The sequence below is a fragment of the Chelonia mydas genome, chromosome 8, assembly GCF_015237465.2.
Source record: "Chelonia mydas isolate rCheMyd1 chromosome 8, rCheMyd1.pri.v2, whole genome shotgun sequence".
Lineage (NCBI taxonomy): Eukaryota > Metazoa > Chordata > Testudines > Cheloniidae > Chelonia > Chelonia mydas.
Window position 1 is genome coordinate 88950061 of NC_057854.1, and position 22045 is coordinate 88972105.

Here is a 22045-nt window from a genome sequence, read left to right on the forward strand (position 1 = left end):
CAAAACCTAGAGAATCGCTCTAGGCAAAACCTTAAGTTACAAAAAGACACAAAAACAGGAATATACATTCCCTCCAGCACAGCTTATTTTACAAGCAATTAAACAAAAGAAAATCAACGCATTTTCTAGCTAGATTACTTACTAACTTTAAAGGAGTTGTAAGGCTGCATTCCTGATCTGTTCCCGGCAAAAGCATCACACAGGCAGACCAAACCCTTTGTTCCCTCCACCTCTAGATCTGAAAGACCCTTGTCCCTCATTGGCCATTTTGGCTCAGGTGCCAGCTGGGTTACCTTAGCTTCTTAACCCTTTACAGGTGAAAGGATTTTGCCTCTGGCCAGGAGGGATTTCATAGCACTGTATACAGAAAGGTGATTACCCTTCCTTTTATATTTATGACACAGACATATGTACTAGTTTGTTAAAATATAGTACCTAAATCTCATTGAATAGTCAGGTGCAGCACCCTATTTCACTGATGAGCCCCAGCATGATATAGGTGTGAAGAAACCTTTTTGTGATCAAGACTGCTTCTCCTGACACATTCATTTTGCAATGTCCATTTTTTGTGACATCACAATTGGTTACTTTAGCAGAAAACATTATGTCCCCAACGCTGGACTGTCTCATCACTGAGTGAAACAAGGAGGTAGAGAGCTTACACAAAACTATTGTAAGAAAGAGTCCACCTTCTCTGACTCACATGCGGGATCTTGGGTCCAGTTCTGCTTTTCTCTACTCAAGGAAATCTTAGGGACATCAATAGGTATTCCTCACACAGAGGCAGAGAGTAATACCCTAGTCCTGAGTTGCTGTTAAAGTCTGAGGGCAGACTCTTGCCTTTCATCATCAGTGACAGGAATGAGTAAATGACAAATGAAGTGGGATTTTGATATTATATTGCGTTTTGTGAAGCATGACAGCAACTGTTAGAGAAATTTGAACCTTGTAACCCATGCTTTTAGGTTAAAAAGTATACCATAAGCAATTGGGGCAGACAGACATATAAGAACATATATACACACAAACTGGAGTTTCATACAGAGGGAGTTCACACTCACATCTGGGTAATTCTACCAGTATGTAGAAGAAACAAAGGCCTAAAGGAAAATTGACAGCAGCTATAACTGAGTTATTAAAGTAATACCTTCTAAACAGCTGACACAAGGTCATGAACCTGGATCAGAGATGTCAGCAATAACCATTTCACCTAGTTCTACCTCAGAAAGAAAACTCTGGAGAATAATATGTGAGGGTACACAAGGAAAGGGTTTTCCTGCCTACAATTCTGTTTTTTCAATGTTTCTGTGGAAGGCTGGCAGCCGTTAGAATTTAGCCACATCTTCCAGATGCAAGGAGGAAGTTTTAATTCAAGGAAAATAAAAGTTATAAAAATAAGACATCGACTCTTTAAATCTCAGAATGAAACAGACTGACTAGTCTTTTATAATTGCCAAGGGGCAAGTTCTTGGCTTTTCCAGTCTACCCACTCCAATGCAGCCAATTTTTGACATTTATTACAGTAAATGATATTTCTTGAATTCCATATGAGCTGCCTGGAGTATCTTATGAACAATTGATGATAAATCGTATTTCTTTAAGATGCATCTCTGCTTCTTCTCCTACCTCTCAAGATTTCTCATGCCAAGACAGTTCAGCTCTTTCACATGGATTTTAATATTCCGCAATTCACTAGTAAGCTTCCCAGTTACTTTGTGTATTTTACTCTTATCCTTCCCTAAACTTGTATTTCAATGGGAAAACAGTACATGTATCAGCTGATACTTAGCACAAGGTAACAATTGCCACATTTTTAATTAGTAATACAAGAAGACAGGAGGTCATTAACGTAGCCTTGGATAAATATGCATGAGTTCTAGAGAAAGACAGAAAAAAACACAAAGATTTAAATTCTAGCCTCTGGCTCAGAGAAATCTCATGCAAGGAAACTATATACAAATCATATTGTAGTTTACTGCAGCAATTTTTTAAATATACTTTGTTTCTGAACAAAAGGAATAAACATGAAACACAGCAAAATTACATGTACATGCATATCTAATATTAAATTAGGATTTAAGTCTATGAAAATATCAAGAGATATTTTAGGAGCTCGGCACCTTCAGAGAACGTCTCCCTGTAACTACGCAAAACAAATTTATATTGCAACTCATTTGTTGCTGCATGGACAGTTCTATTAGACAGCAAACTTAAATGAGTGCTACCAAAATTACTCAGATTCTTAACCTTTGTAGTTTAACAGTTCTTTTACACGTTGGAGTGTAGCAACCTTCCATAGTGGACATTTCCCTCCTATCCAAAACAAGGCTTAATCATCCAAGACTCAGCCATTGAACATATCAGTTGAGATACTAGTCTCCTGATGTCCCCCAAAATTAATACAAGTGGGCTGTCTTCGCAAGGGTGCAGATTCAAGAGGTATGATATTATTCATAATTCTAACGATTGTTAATTACCTACTAACAACAGACTCTGCCATAATATATGAAGCTATGAGCCAGATAATGTAAAGTATACACTTTCTGAAATATCATCAGTACCCAAGGGCCTGTTTTGTTTAACAGAAAACCCTCATTCAACAGATATAGAAGACTGTATATTTTAAACTTGAAGACTATGGTCTCCTGTAGTTCCAGTGGCAGTTGCTCATATTATTACTTTTACACAGGATGAGCTAAGACATAGCACATTCTTTGCATCTTTACTGCATTCTTAGACTATTGCTTTTCAAACTTTTCTGTTTTATATACAAAAATCTAACAAATCAAATTTAAGTTCTGAACACTTGCACATTTCTTAAGCAAAAATAATGTCTCAGTCTAAGAATAGGGAAAAGCAAGTTGTTTAGAATAGTTCAGAGAATGGTAAAAAGCTTTTGAATAGATTTAAAAATCTCAAGTCTTACTTTTATAGTAAGTATAAAAGTATAACTTACTTACGTTAAAGTTGATTTTTTTCATTACACATCGTAGGCTGAAACTTAAAAGTGATACATACCATTCCTTGATGGGTAGATTGTAAGTAACTTCTTGCCAATGCCTCTGAGCTTCATAGTCTCCATACATAGGTGGTTTTCCTGCACCTAAGAAAGCAAGAGATGGCAAAAAGTGCTTACACATTTATTTTTTGTTTCTGACACTGCTTTTCCTCCAAGAATGCATCTGGAAATTAATATCATATTTACTCTGGGTATATTGCTTTATTACTATCTAAAATTGGGACAGAACGAACAATGGATCATGTTTCCTATAAAAAAACATACATATGTAACATAGTACAAGTATTCTTTTGGTGTTATGAATATTTCTGAGAGGAGCAGTTATCAACTTATACAATTTTCAAGAAACAGATACAGTAGCCTGATCATTTCATAAACTCATTGGTAAAGTTATCAAGTATAGCATGAAAAGTGTTGCATTTTTTCAGAAATAAGACCAGGTAGGATTACTGCATTCTTACACATTTGTTGTGTGTGAATATGCCTACTACTTTTTCAGAAATAAAACAGCAAATGAGTTGTCCTTCACCTTTGTACAAATTGCCCTTCCTCCACAGTTCTTAACAGAGAATTAACACTGTAAGTAGTTTACCTATTTCTAATATAGGATGTAATATCATTCTATTAAAACGGCACCATATATGGAGTGGGTTGAGAAGAAAAATTCATTTTTACAAAGCTTTCTGAATTACCAGACTGTCTATGCTCCATTTTTGTTTACTAGAATCTTTTTTTCCCACATCTTTCAATTGAATGGTTGTTATGTAGTAGCTCTGAGTGATGACCAAAGTCAAAGGAAGCTTCTTACACACATACACCATTTACAAGGCTCTTGGGAAGTTAGTTCAGTATGCCATGAAAAATCTTTATCAATGCAGTCTTCATAGGTTTGTTCACAAACAAGTTCCTCAAAGTGATCTAACTGTGGTAGTCCCACATTATGCAGCCATTGTATACATACTATTCACTGCCTTTATCTTGTGATTACCTACTGAGAACAGAAACTAGGCAGACAGTTTCTTCCACTGAGATATTGACTCTAACCTCATGGAGATTGAAGAGTTTCTTTTAGATATAGGAAATCCATCTATAATTCTTTCACATGATCTATATTTGTGGGATTCACACAAGCACAGATATATGTGATTTGTTTGTGGTCACAAAAAGAGAGTACATTATTTCTATAATAAGAGACATTCAGATAAAAGGATCCCAAACAGGTCAGGTCATCAGGGACTAAAAACCTCATCAATGCCCACCCTGGAATGACAAATCTATTGGACAAAAAGAATCTGTCACAGAATTTACTAAATATAAGGAATGGTATTAACCAGATTTTTCTAACCATCTCAAGATTTTTGTGGATGTGCAGGAATTTTCAAAAGAGGTGAAGAAAGGGAATTAGATCATTTTAGAAATGGCAAACTAGTTCCTAATCCATAGTCTGACCCACTTTCTATATTCAGCTAGCTGGTGAATTAAGTAATTTGCTAGTTCAGGAATTGGTACTCACATTTTGTTAAATACTAGCATGCTCTAAAGCCAGCCCAGAAGAACAAGTCAACTATACCTAAGGGATCTTTACTCAAGAAAGGCAAAAGGAATCCTACCACAATAATTAATGCACCTTTCTGAAGCTGGCAGCAGATATATAGCCAACTAGGATTTAGAATTTAAGAAAAATATATTGTTGTTCACATGCATTCCAATTTTCCATTCTTATAAGAAGTGCCCCAGATACTAGATACAGGTACTTTAAATCAACCCTTGCTTTGTTCAGTTTTATTGCTGCCCGGAAGTTTGAGGGTTTAAGGGCCTAATTCTGCCTTCAGGTACACGCAGTTGGCTTCTACTCGCTTAATGGCAGCTTTGCAAATGTATTAGAAGACAAAATCTGGTCCTTAGACTCTAAATGTACTATAAACAACTTTTTCTGATTAATTGTCTAAAACCAACTAGCCTTGACCATGCTGCCTTGGATGGTGACCTTCACTGCCATGCATTAGTTATTTGTCCTCTCCAAAACATAACCCTAACTCAACAAGGTTAGCAATGCCTCAAAAAGGCATCACAAGACAAACAACAAGATAAATAAAACGATGTAGCAACAGAACACTAGTATAGTTAATGGGAGTGGAAATAACCTCCTTGTGTCTGGTCATTCATGCCACACGATTCTGAACTGTGCTGAATCAGCATTAATAGTCTGCTTCAGAGAGCAACAAAGAACTACTTTTAATCTCTTGATCAAGTGTGTGAGCTCACTGAGCAATAGTGACAAAGCAAAGTAAAGGGACTCCGTCATCCTGAAAATTACATTCCGTAAAAACATCTATTTTTTCGAATGTACTTTATGCATTTGACAGCACTGGTTTATAATCAGGTTTACTGTTTCCCCTGAATAGTCAGTTAGGCCTTGATCCAACAAGTACACAAACAGTCCCAGTAAAATCAATGGTACTACTCACATGATTCAAGTAAAGCACATACTTTCCTGGATTTAGGCCTTACTCAGTTGCTCCCCTGCTGAAAATCCTTTCGTAAGGATAAATTATGGAACAACAAAATCCTTATGAAAAAATTTAAGGAAATTTTTAAAACTCAAAACAGTATTTAAAGGGTACTCTCTCAGAACTTGGATCATTCTGGAATTAGTCCATTTTAAAAAAAATCTAATTAACAGTGTCCCTTTAACAGGGGTGAGTGCATCCAGCACAGCAACATAAAAAGTTAATACAATGGTGGCAATAGAAAAGTTATTACATTTTGTGTGTATGTTTAAATAGATGAATTCTCAAAGACCTAAGCTATCTACAAAACAGAAAGGTTTCAAATTTAGATCTTTAGAAGGCACTCAAGTCAACTATCTTTACTAAAAATTATGAAATCAAACAATCATGCTTGAAAATTTTCAGTTTAACTTCAAGTGATCACTCCAAGTAAATGAAACCAAAAAGTCACCCCTCAATTTAGTCACAAAAAAATACTGGACAATTCTTGTGATTTTAATGTGAAGCTCTGAGCTACCTTAAAAGAAATTAGGGGTTGATCCCAGACTTGCCCTGTGGTTCTCCTGGCAGACAGGGATTGGAAGTGTTATGCATTTAACCAAAGGAGTAAAGAGCAAGCTTTGTACAAACTGACTGACGCTTCCAACAGCCAATTTAGAAGAGCCATCAGGAGATCTTGAAAAGACTTATGTTAGTTCTTTTGCAGGCAGCACGAGGTGGGGGTGGAGGGGAAGAAATGGATCCAATAAATGATACAACTGTGATTTATCTCATAACACATTCAGGCAAATATGGATGCTGGGTGTAAAAATCTAACACTTCCTTCACTACTACCAGTACAGCTTTAACTAAATGAACAATTTACTTGTGGTAAGGCTTGAGGAGCAATATTGACCAACTGTACTATGAGGCTGTATTGCTACTCTGCAACTACTATACTATCTAAGGTGTAGGAAAGGAAAGCTGGCTGTTCTTTTATTCCTTCGAGCATATTTTAGTGGGGGACATTGTAAAATAGGATTAACAGAAATAGGGGGATTAGAATGGAATAGCTTTTTCAGCACTATGGTTGTGGTGACTGTGATGTTGCTCATTGCTAAATCCAGAGAAAATGGCAGCTCAAGAGTCTCAAGGGCTTATCTTCACTGACAATTTACAGCGCTGAAACTTTCTCGCTCGGCGGTGTGAAAAATCACCCCCGAGCGCAGCAAGTTTCAGCGCTGTAAAGTGCCAGTGTAGACAGTGCCCCAGTGCTGGGAACTACGCCCCTCGTTGAGGTGGATTTTTAAGAGTGCTGGGAGAGAGCTCACCCAGCGCTGCGCTACGACCACACAAGGTACGTTAAAGCGCTGCCATGGCAGAACCTTAGGGAGGCACAGTGGCTATTATAATATGGCCTTATACTACTTCTGTTGTATGAGACCTTACAAACCAGTTTTTAACTCTTAACAAAAGCTTTGCAATTCACCTTTATATATTTGTTTTGTAGACTGTGAATATACATTACCTGAATAAGAACCAAATGATACCGACCAGCGTACAATAAGTCCTAGTAAGACAGTAATTGTTATTAAGCTCCATTTTTCCATAACTGATCTTCAAACCAAGTCAAAGGTACCTGAAAACAAGAAAACAAAGTCTATTGTAGCTCTGCCTATGTTTCTGTTCCTTTTTGCATTTGGAGTCCTATCATAATTTAGTGACACTGATGATAGTCTCACTCTGCCCCACACTATAAATGTGATGTTGCAATATTGCTTCTTTCTGCATGCTGCGATTAGACAGTTTATTCCAAGCACTGAAAAGTTTCTATGCATAAAACCAAACACTACACAGAAATATCTTCTCCCATTTCTGAGCCACAAGCTGACTAGGGTTCTGGCAAAAGAAAAAGAAAGAGTGTAAGATTTCAAACTACTGAGAGGAACCCAGATCTCAAACCAACATTATGTTGTACACACATACACATTATTAGACTCCATGTCCTTAGTATGTTGGGGACTGTATATGTAATACATACAGGTGGAGTGTTGTTTCTTTATGCATGATTATTGTTATTTGAAAAACTTCCTATTACAGTGTTTTAGTTTGAGGAGGGAAAATACTGAGGCTGCTCATATCCATAAGCAGCTGAATAACTTACTTACTACTGAAATCCTGCAAAAATATTCAAAGATTTCTATACAATTCCTTGACTATCAATCAATCAGCAATAGCAAACACAGAATTGATAGTGTGACATTTAACCACTTTTTCTACTGCATTATCTTTTGCTTACATGACGACATAGGCTAAGAACGGATGTTTGATTAATGTCACTGCGCCAGTACTCAATACAGGCCTGATTCTGCAAACACTTATGCCCAGAAGTAGTTTACTGAAATGAGTAGTCCCATTTACATTAACAGGACTACTAGCTGCAGCAAACTCTACACAACTAGGTACCAATTGTTTTCAGGATCAGGCTCTAGTCTCTTACAAAAATATTTTAAAAACTGAGACTTTCACTAAAATAAATAAATCCTATTTTTTTAAAATATACATATACAAAAAAGTCAGGATTTCAGATACACCTGAAGCTTTAAAGTTACAAATAAACACATTTTAGAAGTCAAAAGGATTTTTACTTGGTTGATGATATCCATTAACGTCTAAATTTAAGCAAGAGGCTGCATCCCTTGCCCTTTACTAGGTATTTATAACATAATTGATTCTACCAGAAGAAAACTAACCTGAGATCCTACTAAGCAAAGAGGATTTGACTGCAAAATGCTGAGTTTTAAGCCCATCTACGTATTTGGAAAAATATTTAAGATCCCAACAAGTTCAAGTATTTGTTTATTTAAAAACACTTCATCTTTAAACGTCAGCAATGTTCCCATCTGTTTGTTTCTTCTCTTCCTCCACAGAGTTAAAGGAGAGAAAAATTTTAACAGCTTCTGATGACTTATGTTGAGTACCCTGTTTAATTCCAAAGTTCTGAGACAAATTATGAAGTTTGCTACATAAGACATTTATTAAAGAGAACATGAAAGAAAAAGTATTATATGTTTTTTTTCTTTTACCCAATTATGAGGATGAGAACTCATGTCTTTCTGCAGTCTCCCTGAGAGGTAAGCTCCACACAGCACAGGAAAGCCATGACAATGAGAAGGCTTTAGTTTGGGTTCTTATATACACTCCACAGTGTATCCCATCAGGCAACGGTGTGAAAAGCATTGCCCCAACTAAGATACTATTCCTTAATTTCCAGGCCTTTCATTTCAGTCTAAGATTCCTCACCTTTTTTATAACAAACAAAATAAATAAATCTTTAATATCCTGGAAACACAGGATTAAATTCAGTCCTGGTATATGTAGGTACTACTACTCTGAAGCCAACCTACTTTTGGCCCCACGAGTCTGACACTGACCAGGGCTGCACTAGGCCCTCAGGCTCTAAAGTTTCATTAAAACTTGAAGTCCATTTCTATAAACAGGGATTACAAATGTTACCTGCAGAGGGGGAAAGTGTAACAGATTTTCTTTTACACCAGTTTTAAATTCTAAAATGAACCAGGGACCATGCCTCCCACTTAAGGCACTCTACCCATCACAGTCCCCTTCCACAGAAGATATGCAGAGTGAAACTTTCTACACCAAAATCTCTATATCCCAGCTAAAACCCATCTTTACTTTTCTCACCTTGACATGGATAACAATGAGCTTCTCCTCCCTAATGCGCCCTCGGTCCAGTCTATTCAAAACACCACTGCTCAAGTAATCTTCATCTCCAACCATGCTGTACAACTGCCCCCATCATGAATCCCTTTTCTGGCTTCCTCTCTTTTATCCCATCAAATTTAAGATATTTGTAAAGTCCTAAATAACCCCATCCTAGCCTATATCTAGACTCTCATTTTCTCCTGCTCCTTTCATCTTCTGCTGCCACTCTTGCCTTTGCGGTCCTTCGTACAATTCCCTATTATTAGAACAATCTCCCTTTTCTTGTTTATCAAGTTCCCTCTTTCTCTCTTCTTCTTAAAACCCAGTTCTTAAAGAATTCCATACTATTTTATCTTCCTTGTTAATAATAGCTCCATATCTTCCTTTACCTAAACTGTTACCCTGTGTTTTGACTGTGCTAGACTCTAAGCTCCTTGAAGCACAGAACACATCATACTTTGATAAGGAAAGTGCTGCATAGGTATAGGAGGCAAAATAAATAGTAGTAATAACAATACAAAACACCTATGGTGGGAGCCACAAATATACTCAGGCACCAAAGTCCCATTTTTAGGCACCACTGCAATCCACAAAACTCCCGCTCAGCTTCTGTCTAACCCTATAGGTACCTAAACTCACCCAGCACCTAAGTTTTTGCAGTAAAAGTTCCCTAGGCATCTACATTCCTGCCTCTGAACATTTAGAAGCAAATCTCCCAACTAACTGATCCACAAATCAGGGGAAAGATAGGTGTTCCTCTGCCTAAACTGTGTGTCGGGCCCAATCCAGTAAGTGTGCTCAGAGACAACCTAACTTCACAAAATGACTGGAGGGAAGGGAGAAAGGAGGACCTCACTTATTACCCTAACCACTGGGCTAAAGATCCTCACCTGGGATGTGGGAGACTCCTGGTTTAAGTCCCCCCTCTGCCTGATGAGGAGACAGGATTTGAACAGGAATCTGCCACCTGACTGGGTGCAGGTGCATAATGCTGTTGTGACTCAGAAAAAAAATTAATTCCTTTCTGATTACCGGTTCAGGACGAGTGCTTAAGAAAAGGTACTAGTCCTGAAAGCACTTGCACTGTTCCACCACAGTGTTTCTCTGTTTTGCCAAGCCATGCAACTTTACACCTCAGTTTGTTGTCATTAATATTTTTATTGTTACTGAATGTTAAGTAAAATTTTAACTTCATTAGACTGTTGAAGCTCCTGTCAAATGTAGAAAAGGAAATACTTTAAATGTCAGCAACAGCACCAAAAGTCTCTAAACCCTTGACCAGAGAGGAAATTGTAGCTGAGGTGCAATAATTAGCATTTAACATTTTGTGAAATCATTCAACCACATTCAATACCACCAAAAAAACTGAACATACATGATAAAATAGGTGACACCCAACTTATCAAATCTAGTCATTCTGATTATCATTTTCCTTATCCTGACACTCATTTCAATACCAGCATGGTTTTATAGACCCATGTTTTATACTCTCTGCAGTCAGGCTATGATTACAAGGTCTCATAGTATAATGTGTTAGTTCTAGATCTCTGTTCTTGATATTGCAGCCACTAAAATCACATTACAATGAAGCGGAGGGGTCAAAAGTCAAAATGGAATCACAGTGATGTTTTTTTAGTGCTGATATCTCACAAACCACCATGACTGAAAAAATTAAGCAACATTGCCAAATTAGGGTTGTATTTTGCTAGTGATGAATTATTAATTTCTCTCTGTGCTATCTTATGGAATACTGTTCATTTATAAATGGACCAGGCAAAATCACAGGTCAAGACAGCAAGCCTCTGGGATCTATCCCAAGAAAATCTATTGGCTTGGACCCTCATAAACAGAAATGGATGAGTTTTGTTCAACTACAGTTATAATTTTGTATGAGACATTTCCAGCTCTTTCCCATTGTGACTCCCTAAATAAAGGTATGGGGAGAAAGGAGAGGAAGAAGCCGCTGATGCACTTGAACAAAGATGGCAGTTTCAGACAAATATTTTTTAATAAAAAAGGCAAAGGAAGAAAAAGCCTCGGACACGACCCCTAGACTAATGGCCTCTAATGAGCGGGCCCCCCATATGTTTGTGTGTGATGCCATCATCGGGCATGCAATGATCACTGTGATGAAATCCAAGCGCTGCTCAGCATGGCCAGAGGAAAAGGCTACCAATCATATGTTTCCGTCTGTTGATTTCTCCGATGATGGGTCGATTTTCTATCTACTCGGTATGCAGAGGACCCCGTCCCCACCACACCCAGCAGGACAGGCCCACACCCGCTTCTCAGCGCCGTGAGGGGACTCCTCTTTGAGCCCAACGCAGCCCGCCCTGCCCACACGCTCCTCCTGTCACCCCCCTTCCCCTTCAGGGCTCTGCACTGCGGGGCGTGCGCCCCCACCGGACAGGATCGTGCCCGCCCAGCCAGCCCTTCGTCCCCGGGACCCTGCGGAGAGCCCCTCCTCCCCTGCCCGTCACACAGCAGCGGGCCCCACGCGCGCCCCCTTCACGTACGGCAGCTCGGGCACCCTCCACGCCCCCCGTTAACCCCCCGCCGCGACTCCGGAGGTCCCGCCCCCTGGTGACACGCGTGGAGCGCGGTCCGCCTCACGCGCACCCACTGGGAATCCAGGAAGCGCCCCGCGCGGGTTTCCCGCCCCCGCGGGGCACCAGGAAGCGCTGCTTCCCGCTCCCTCAGCACGGGAGCACGCTCCCGCCTCCCCCCACCTTCCCTCCTGCGGGAGCACGCAACTCCTGCGCGAGCCCGCGGCTCCCACTGGACCAACGGACTCACCCTGACGCGCGCGTCCCCCGGCGATTCCGCGCTCGAGTCGAGCTGTTTCCGGTTCTGGCAGACTGGCACGCGCCGTCAGCGTCACGGGGGGCCGCGCACGTAGTAGTCCGGTGCACGCGGGCGCGAGGACGTAGGGCTGAGGGCGGGGAATGGCGAAGAGGGGGAGATGGAGTGAGCTGTAACTCTGGAAAGCTTATGCCCAAATAAATTGGTTAGTCGCTACGGTGCCACAAGTCTTCCTGTTCTTTTTGCGAATACAGACTAACATGGCTGCTACTGTGAAACCAGAGAGAGAACAGGGACTGTAGGAGGGAGGCAGCCGGGGGAATGGGGGTCAGAAACATGGGGGGACAATAAGGGGCAGCCAGAGGAATGGGGAGTGGAGGGTAAGCACATGACCTGCCAAGCAGAGCCCCACCAGCCCTAAGCACTACAAGGCCCAGTGCGTGGGGCACTACAGGTGGCTCTCCTGTGGCCTCCTCTTAACCAGGTGAGGAGGCTCCACCAGGGCTTTAACTTACCAGCTTATCATGTGCTCCTCTTCTGCGCTAGCCGGTTGCATCATATTAGCTAACCGGTGCTAACAAGGCACTTCTTGCCCTAGTCTGGGCTTGTTACTCCCGGCACCTCCTCAAGGCAAAACATCTACGTGAGCACACAGCATCCTGGCCTGAAGGTACGCAGGTTGTAAATGTCAGAAGGTGCCAAAATTCACACTCAGAATAACATTAATGCTGCCTCAGGCACGACACACAGGCCTTGTCTACTGCCAAAACCAGGATCTGTCATTCACCGAGCAGTCAGCTCTTCTAGTGGCAGCACTAGTGCTGCTATGGCTTCGGGCAGCTGCCAGCTATTTATGCACCTTGTTGTTTTATCATACTCAGATTAGATCTTTATGACGGTACTTAAAAAACCGATGGCCACCTGAAACTTGGTCTGCTGTAGTGCTGTTCCTGTTGCCACAACTAGTGGGGACGAAATGTTACAATGGTGGGAAATTACTGGCAAAAAGCCTGGTGGGGTAGACACAACGAGGGACTGGGGTGCAGATCTTCAAAGGTATTTAGGCATCCAATTCCCAGAGATCTGGTCCTGGCTTCCTTCCTGGGAGCAGTCTGGAGTCCTGTTCTTTGCCAAAGGAAGGCAGCAGCTTGAGGATCTGTGTGCATCAGGGAGAAAGGATCTAGGGAGCAGTTTGGGAGCAAAGTAGAGACCTACCATCAACCATCTCTTTCAAATTTTTCATACTCTAGTTATTTCTTTACCCTCAGTAATACTGTTGAGGGACCTGACAACTTAACCTAAAGAACATTACTCAGTGGATAGTCGTAGACAAGATTCACATGACTGTTACCTATTTCCAACACTGTCATATGAATTGATCTGTTTTCCAAGTTTCTTCCTTGATTAATGGTTTTTGTCTTTTGTGTGTGTGTTCATTCCTGGGACAGTGGTTTTAGCAGAACAGAGATTATTTCTTCTAATAATACAAGGCACAGATAGTAAGATTTTCAGGGCCCAACCCTACAAGCCTTCCAGGCACAGAACTCTCACTGAAATGGAGTTCCAAATTGAGGAGTTTTATAGGATTTGAGCCTGAATGCTGCAGAAGGTAGATATTTATATTGGCAATTACCCTTTCATGAGCAGCATATACATTTTAAGAAATATATAAGACTTCATTTTTCCTGACCTACAGGTAAAACTATCAATGTGATGACACACTTCCTTAACCACTTTTTCAGGAAAATATTACCTGGAACTCATTTATTTAATTTACAACTATAAAATATTAAAATTTTAAACGGCAATCCTGCAAAGACTTATGCACATAGTTAACTTTGTTATCATAGTGAAGACTCATTGGAAGTACTCATGGTGGTAAAATTAAGCAGCTGCTTAAGTCTTTGCAGTATCAGGGCCTTAGATAGCAGTGTGGGGAGGAGGGAGAGAATCTTTCAAGGACATCCATGCAACCTGTAGGACATTTCCTTACTCTCACTAATCTCCTCATTCCTGTCATTCCTCACCCTACCTCTACCCCCAATTTAAAAAACATTAAAAACCAGCAAAAAGCTTGTAACTAACAAGCTATGCCAATTTGTCACCATATTCATTTGGTCATATGTTGTAACTCCAGCCTCAATCCTATGTCTATTTTATGTCTTCTAGAATGTAATCCCTCTGGAGCACAGTTCAATGGAGCTCCACACCCAAATAAGGCCTTTGGATGGTACTATCATGTAAATTAATTACTAATTAATAGTAATAATTAATACTTAATAACAATAAACATAAATAGATCTGCTGGGAAACCCTCCCCCCAAAATTCATTTTTTTTTGTCAAAAAAAGCAAAATTTGGAAAAATTTTGACATGTGATAATAGTATTTTAACTAGTCTACTCTTATCCATCAGCAGAAATACCTTTTGACTACTTCCCAAAAGTATTTTCTAATGCAATATATAGGATAGGATATAGCTTCCATTCCTAGTCATATATCTTCCGAGTGTAAATGAATTCAGCAACAAACATATCACCAAATTGTAGTTATTTAGCCATTTGAAGCAATTTCTGCTCTTCGCTTATCATCCCACTCAGTGTGTTCTTAAAGTATTAGAAGATGGAAGCTATAGGATCTTTTACAGATGAACATATAAACCACTTATTGGTTTCTAAACCACGAGAACTCTGAGCACCTTTGGATCTCTGAATCTAGCTGAAGATAGTAGATATAGATAAGAACATCATAACATTATCAGAGCATCAGATTTTTACAATAAAAGCTAATAAAACAGCTAACTTTATGGACTCATATTGATACTTAATTAAATAATCAGTTGTGCAAGAGATGAACCAGGACTCTAAGGAATGTCTGACTGGGTCCTAAATACATGAATCTATAACAAACTCAGACTCAAAAATATATTGGTTACAAGAACAAATAAATTAGAAGTGGAATGGTATTAGATGCTACGAAGTATAAAGACCACTAACAACAATTGCTATTTAACTTGCAGTCCCCTTTTTAAAATTATTTTAATTCTGTGTGAAGAGTTAATCCCCACAGATGTTATAGTTTCTTTAACATAGTACATAGCAGTTGGAAATCGGTGAGTTAAACAAAACTGTAATTTCAAATCTATCTGAGATCTCCATAGCCACCACTCCCTGAGATTACTGATCCAGCAAGACTGTGCCACAATGCTATCAATTCTGATACAGTTTTCAAAAAGAGCTCTGGTTGATGTCAATGGAAATTTTGCCTATTGCCTGTTTGGATCCAAATTTAGCAAAGTAGGAGGCAGAGCCTGCAAATAATAGATAGGCCAAAGCACTATTTTAATCTAGCTAGCTAGCCAGCCAGCCAGCTCTTCCTCCTTTTGGCTGTTCCTTTTTCTGTTTTCTTCATGGTTTTGCCTCTACAATTACCTGATAGCTATTCCTTATTTAGAATAACAAAGCTTATGCTCAAATAGAGCAGAGCAAAGTTAAACAAATCCAAGAATGGCATGCATCCTTCATAGTATCTGAGTTAGTAACTTCCTAATTCAACAGTGAAAGCAATAAAGCTATATCCTTTAGGTTATTGATATTATTCCCTAACTTCTCTTCATTTTGGGGGCACTCTATCTTCATGTGTACATTTGAGAGAGAATTCTTAGGGCTCTGTATTTGAGTATTAGGCTATATTGCTGTAAGTTCAAGTGCATTAGTTCAATTAGCTTAGCTCCCTTTGTTGCAAGGTGAAATCATTCACTTCCCCAGGAAAGCTTTTTATTGAATGCTTTCTAAATACTTGTATTGGCCACGTTGCCTGAAATCGAGTCTCTGTCACTAGTACTTCTGCCGTGACTTTGACCAGATCAATGACTGGAAAAGGCATTAAGGATACATCGTAACAACGGGGTTGTTACAAGCGGGGTTTGATTTTGGTTCTTACCAGGAGAGAGAAACGAATAATGATCAGAAAGATCGTTTCTATTAACCCTTTTCACATCCTCATGACGTTTGAATGAGTTTGCTGGGCGGTTTTTTTGGTTTTTTTTTGTTTTGTTTTTTTTAATTACAGCTATTACAATTGACGTAAACACTGCACAGTCGAAACACAAATATCGCTAGTGTGTTCCATAACTCTAGAATGAAATGCAATCTGAATGATGGAAAAGTCCTTCCTTTAGTGGATAGGAGGGAAAGAGGCTTGGACGAAGCTGCAGCTATAAAAAGTTGCTTTCCAGCTCATGTAGGATTTAATTCCTGAACTGAGCTGGGACGCAGGAGGGAGTGGGAAAACACACTGTAGAGACATTTTCAGTTGGACCTTTTACTGGGCCCTAAACACTGTCAAAATTGTAAGTATTTGTCCTTATGTGACACGCGTTTGGTCAAAAAAGCTGGAACACTGAAAACCACCACACTGATTGTTTCGTTTTAAACAGCGGTTTAGCCACAGTTATTTTGCATCTTGACTTTTATAATTTCTCTTATTTCTCTTTTTTAATCTTTACGATAATCCACCTGAGAGATGATTGGTATTGTGCTATAATAATTACTAGTTAAATAAATAAACTAGTTAGAAGGGCATGGTTGACCTACTACTATTTGTAATTAAATTCAAATAATTCTCAAACTCCAAATTAAAACCAGTGCCCATGGGTTTAACCATTCGCTGTGAGTTGTATGTAAGCACAGCCGGCCTGCTGTTGCTATTCCTGTTTGACATTAATGCTACAACTCCATGTGCTTCTAGAACTTTAACTTTAATTTGGGGGAGGGATTCCTGAACTGGAAATATATTTCTTCTTTCATACTCTGTTCCATCGTGGATACATTGTTACCTCTGTAAAAGAAAGTATGTTTGACGTTCAGCCATTTCACTGCTTAATTGAGAGGAGAGGCTGAGTTGTTTTCGTATGCCCTGGCTTTTCCCATCTTGTTGAAGCTTAAGTAAGCAGGGATTGTATTAAACCTTGAGTCCAAGGACACTCCTTCTCACATTTTGTGATCTTAATAAAGTTGCGGAGTGCCTCCTTTCTCAGCTTGCTTACCAAATCCTGAATTTATAAAGTTTACTTAGTTATTTAAATAGATTAAATGTCACATTTTAAATGGAAGGGGAAGGCTCTTCCTTACTGACCTATTTTTTATTTCTGATTTAGAAAAAGGCAAGATTAGCATGGATATTGCATTTTCAAGGACCTCGCCACTATTAAATAGACTGTTAAGTGCATTTTATGGCTGAAGAGTCTGTTCCCAGTTCAGTCTCAAAGACGTGCTAAGTTCATCTCTACCTGCTACATTGAACATTCACTGACTAAAATACTTTCTGTGGATGTAATACCTATGATCTGTATCTTTTAAGTGCATAACGCTAAATGTTTTAGGACTAGTAAAACGTAACTCAATAAAAGTCCCTAGAATGTAAGTATGGTCTCTCAAGAAAAATATATTGTTCATATTTGGCCAATTATATACATTCCTTGCTCCATTAACAGATGTTGGTATCTCAAGATGACCAGATTTTGAAAATCAACACACAAACTATGGTAAAGTAAGGTTGTCAGTCTGTCTTAAACTAACAAAGCAAATGGATCAGAGGTAAGGCTCCCATTCCCACCTGAATTCTCCTGGCATGGCTCTAAGACACTAGGTTAAATGCTCCAGTCTGAACAGAGTAGAGATTTTACCTAGCAATCTCCTTGATGCTGTGAGTTTGTCAGTTCAGGGTTTGTTTTCAATGGTAGTTTTGAAACCAGAGGGGAAAATTAGGTCGGAGTGTGTTAAACATAACCTGTGAAGCGCTAGCAGACTATCAACTGGTTCAAGTAAATGTGATATGTTGTGTTTTCATGCACTTTAATATTAGAGTGTACCAAAAGATCTTGCATACAAACATCGTTATAATTAATGGATAAACTAAACTGCATCTCTCCAATCTGTGCACTCAAGAGATGTTTGATGAAGTAATTGCGGTGCGTCATTTTCAGATTTCACTATCTGGTCTATCTAAAATATTTTAAAATATACCCTAAAGACATAATGTTTGCTCCTGCACCTATTGAAGCCAATGGCTTCCTATTCACTTCCCTGTAGGAGTAGGAGTAGGTCCACTGTATGCCACAAATAAACAAGAGAAAGTTTTTGCTTATGGATGAGATTTTCCAAAGAGCGGATGGGAACTTGGAAATTTTGATGGGAACTGGGTGCCTTATTCCTTTGAAAATCCCACTTTATAACTCCATCCTCCAGTCTCATGCTAGACTCCAGAATGACTCCCCCTGTGATTAATTTTAAGGTCAATGTCCTTGATTCACAGAAGGCTAGGGGATTAGCAGCAGCTGCACGATCTTCTTCACAATGATCACCTGTAAGTACCAGAAATCTGAAGCTGTATCAGTACCTAGGTAGAGAGATGGTGGTTTAGCCTCCCCTCTAGCTATTCATTCCACCCGGGGCCTCTCTAATGAACCTGCCCTGCCAGCAACAACATGCACAGTGTGCTTTTTAAACTCTAGACCATTTTGAATAAGGAACTAAAAACAAAGCACCCAATTTCCTTTCCCCCCCTCTCCTTTGGGGAATGACCAAAATGACATAAACCCACTGTCCTCCATCTGCTGTGGAACTTTTGGTTGATGCCAATGAGATGTGTGTGCAGACTGAAGGTAGTGAATGGCTCCAAATACGTTTTAAAATCCTGGGTCAGCCTGAGATTTTGTGAAGGCCAAAGGATATTTGTCTACTCTGTCCCAGGAGCAATTCTGAAAATAGGAAATACTATTGCATTGGGAACACTAACAGATTGTTGCACTATAAGGAGCCTGGCAAGCCCCCTTAACTAGCGTGATACTATTGGGCACCTTTAGTGCTAACTTCTCCTCACAAAATGCTGTTTTGAGGTTTATAAGGTGGCCATGGATAAATATATGCATAATACATTCCATATATATACTAAAGCACCTGTCGTCTGGAAGTATCCAAATTGCTTCAAGGTCTATAGGTCAAATCCTGCATGTCTAGCTCCTGCCAGTGGTCCAGCTGAAGTCAATGGAAGGAACAGAAGTTAGTAAAGCCAGCTGGATGTGGCCATGTAAGTATATGGAAATCACTGCACACTAACATAAATCCAGCTCTCTCTGGGCCATATCTCTGAGGGTAACAGAGCACAGTAACGCCAAACAGCTAATTTTAAGAGATGAATTAAAACAGAGGAAATTAGGTAGGCATAATTTAATTACCCAGTCTGGGTAATTGGAAAATTGCTAGATTAAGGAATTACCCAGGGGCCAATGCCCTGTATTTGCAGCAAGTGCACTTGGATATTTAGCAGTCATGGGCTCTAGCCTGTACCAATGGGAGTTTTGGAAGGGCAAGAGGGATCAGGGCCTGGTCTGAGGTTTCCTCTAAAAATGTCCTGTGCTGCTATTTCCAAAAAGGTATCAGAAGAGTGCAGGAGTTTACAATATTTTTTTCAGTTGCAGGAGTGCTACCAAGAATTCTGCCTTAAGCAACTAGAAGGTGAAGGTTTGATATTACTTTTGAGAGCTCTCAAACCAGAACATGGGAGAAAAATAAAGAGTGACCTATGGATTATATTAAGAAATATGATGAGGGGAAGAAAAGTTTTTCAACTACAATTTTAAAGGCTTTTAGCACTTTCATTTAGTGAATATGGCTTATTAACGTGATAGCGGATAAATGCTTGTAAAGAAGACTATGCAGCTGAGTCAGTACTTTATAGAAGCCATTCCTGCAAACCTTCCTTACACAAAACTTACACAGGAGCCATGGTCTATCACTACCAAATGGCCCTTTCATAAAATACTTCAGTAATCATGCACAGCACGGTCTATATACACCACACCCCCCCGGACCCAAAGCATGTATTTTATTGTGTAAATAAGGTAGATTTTTAAAAATCCCTGCAGCTGTAGCTCTCTCTAAACACTAGCCACTGCACAAACCTAACTAGAGATTTCACTGAGACCGGATATTTCTCAGTCGCCTTAGTAAATGATATTCTCCTATTCCATCATCCAAGGGAAGAGTCTTGTGTTCTTATAGCGTTGGAAAGGCAAAGCCTGCCATGAACTATAGTACAAATATAGACGACGTATAAGCAAGATAGTCCGCCCCCCCCCCTTAAAATTCGTGGTGAGGGGCTCATAGCTCCGGACTTCGCCCACCTTTTCATTCGCTCCTGGGCCTTTATCACGTGCCCCTTTTGATCGATCACTGGGTGAGTCGAGGACCGCAAGGGAGCCCCGCTTTTGAACGTCCTGGCTTCGCGCCCTTTGTAGGGTAATTCCCACTCACCCCTACCTCCCCCTTCTGTATCCAGCTGAAAGCAGCTTTTGCCAGCCGTGATCTTTGCTCCCAGATTTGCTCGCCAACGCGTGCCGCACGCTCTTCCAATTGACAAAACCCCTTCCAACGACTAGGCGACACTGCTCACAGAAGGGAAAAGCTGATAAAAACACATGGTCTGATTAAACGTAGAGTCTGCATGGGGAGGACAAGGACACGAAGAAAGGACTCCACATCTATCAAAGGTGCCGTGCAAACTCCACCTCCCCACCACCCTGCCAAGGGAGAAACTTCAGGATCCAAGTCCTTTGGGATTTGGATAGGAGTTATTCATCTTAAACCTTTAGTTGCCTGACTTTGATGTGTAAAATAAATGTTGTAATCGGTTCCCTTCCGGCTGAGTGCGTTAGCCAGCCACTATTTCATTAACAAGGTTCAAAGGGGCCTCCTCCCATATACAGGAGTTTGGGAGAAAAGAGAGATCAGGGGACCCTTTCTTTGGAGAGTTGTAATTGGTGGAGTAGTTGGACCCATATAAAATACAGACACAGACATATATAAGCCTCATTCTTGCTTTTCCTTTCTGGGACCCGATCCTGCGTCCCCAGAGATGGGCAGCCTGGTGTGTGCGGTGAGACTTTGAAGCTGGCTGCCTCGCCTTTGCAGTGTAGCCAGACAGAGGGGAAGCTCGAGGGCCCGCACCCCACGGTGGGAAAATGCAAAGCCCGATTTATAGAAGCACCGTAAGACGGGCGCTTTCCTCCGGTTCCCGCTGAGGATGGGAGTCACCTCCGTGAAAGCACCGCACGAGAGGGGAGATTCCCCGTGCAAGGCCTAGACCTTGTGGGGGTTCTGGTTTCAGTGGCGAGGAATAGCCCGCCGGGGGTCCGTTTGAATGACCCTAGCGCTGGGATTCTCGCCTCTGCCGTCATGCCCGGTGGCAGATCAATTATTATGTAACTCCGATGCGCCGAGACCGTATCGAGGGAGGAAAACAGCGCTTGGGTCTGCAGCGAGCCATTTCCGCTTTAGTGCCAGAACTCAAAAGAGTGCCCGAGGATTTTTCTTTCTAAATAAAACCGGCTGTAAAAGTAAGGGCCAGATCCTCAGCTGGTGTCAATCGCAGCGCTACACCGATTGACAGCAATGGAGGAAATAGGGCGTTCCTTAGACGGTGTGTTCCCAATTTCCATCCATGTAAACGATTTAAAGTACTAGTATTATTAAAGTGTTATTGCTAGCGGCTTGTATATTCCACTAAACCTCCCCTGTGGCGAATGAAGAATGTTACTGCATGTTTAATAAATAACCAAAGTGAGAGAAAAAATTGGCTCTGGATAACTCCAGCAACTGCAGAGCATGGTCATTTTCCCAGTGTTTAGGATCTGGTTACTTTTAATACACCCCAGAGGCCAGCATGACATGTCTTACACTAACAGGCATCTGTCACCAACCGTGTCAAGTTTTGCCATATGTGTCGGACGGTTTGTAGAAATGGGGGGAGGATGGGGAACCCCAGCAAATAAGACTTTCGCTGCTTGGTTGAGTTGCGTGGTTTTTGCTGTCCATTGTGGAAACTTTCCTACTCTGCTGGGATGGTTATGTGCAGGGGTCAGGGAGATGGGGTTCATAGCTGTGTCAGGGCTTCCACCAATGTAAAACGGTGCAGTTAAAGAAGTGCGAGAAGTCATAGGAGATCCCCCAC

General features: G+C 40.5%; 1 protein-coding gene across 4 annotated transcripts in view; it reads right to left on the minus strand.

Moving 5' to 3' along the window:
• Positions 1–12136, minus strand: part of ALG6 (ALG6 alpha-1,3-glucosyltransferase) — a 37520-nt gene extending 25384 nt beyond the window's left edge. The window contains exons 1-3 of one of the 4 annotated variants that reach the window (XM_007059038.4): positions 12031–12136; positions 7037–7147; positions 3019–3103 (exon numbers count right to left, since the gene is read on the minus strand). In XM_007059038.4, the coding sequence (XP_007059100.2) occupies positions 3019–3103; positions 7037–7118 (167 nt within the window). In that variant the 5' untranslated portion in view covers positions 7119–7147; positions 12031–12136. Of the gene's footprint in view, positions 1–3018; positions 3104–7036; positions 7148–8594; positions 8673–9213; positions 9845–10124; positions 10151–12030 lie in introns of those variants that run through there. The other 3 variants (XM_043520900.1, XM_043520901.1, XM_043520898.1) reach the window with 3 other exon arrangements.
• Between the last annotated feature and the right edge of the window lie 9909 nt (positions 12137–22045).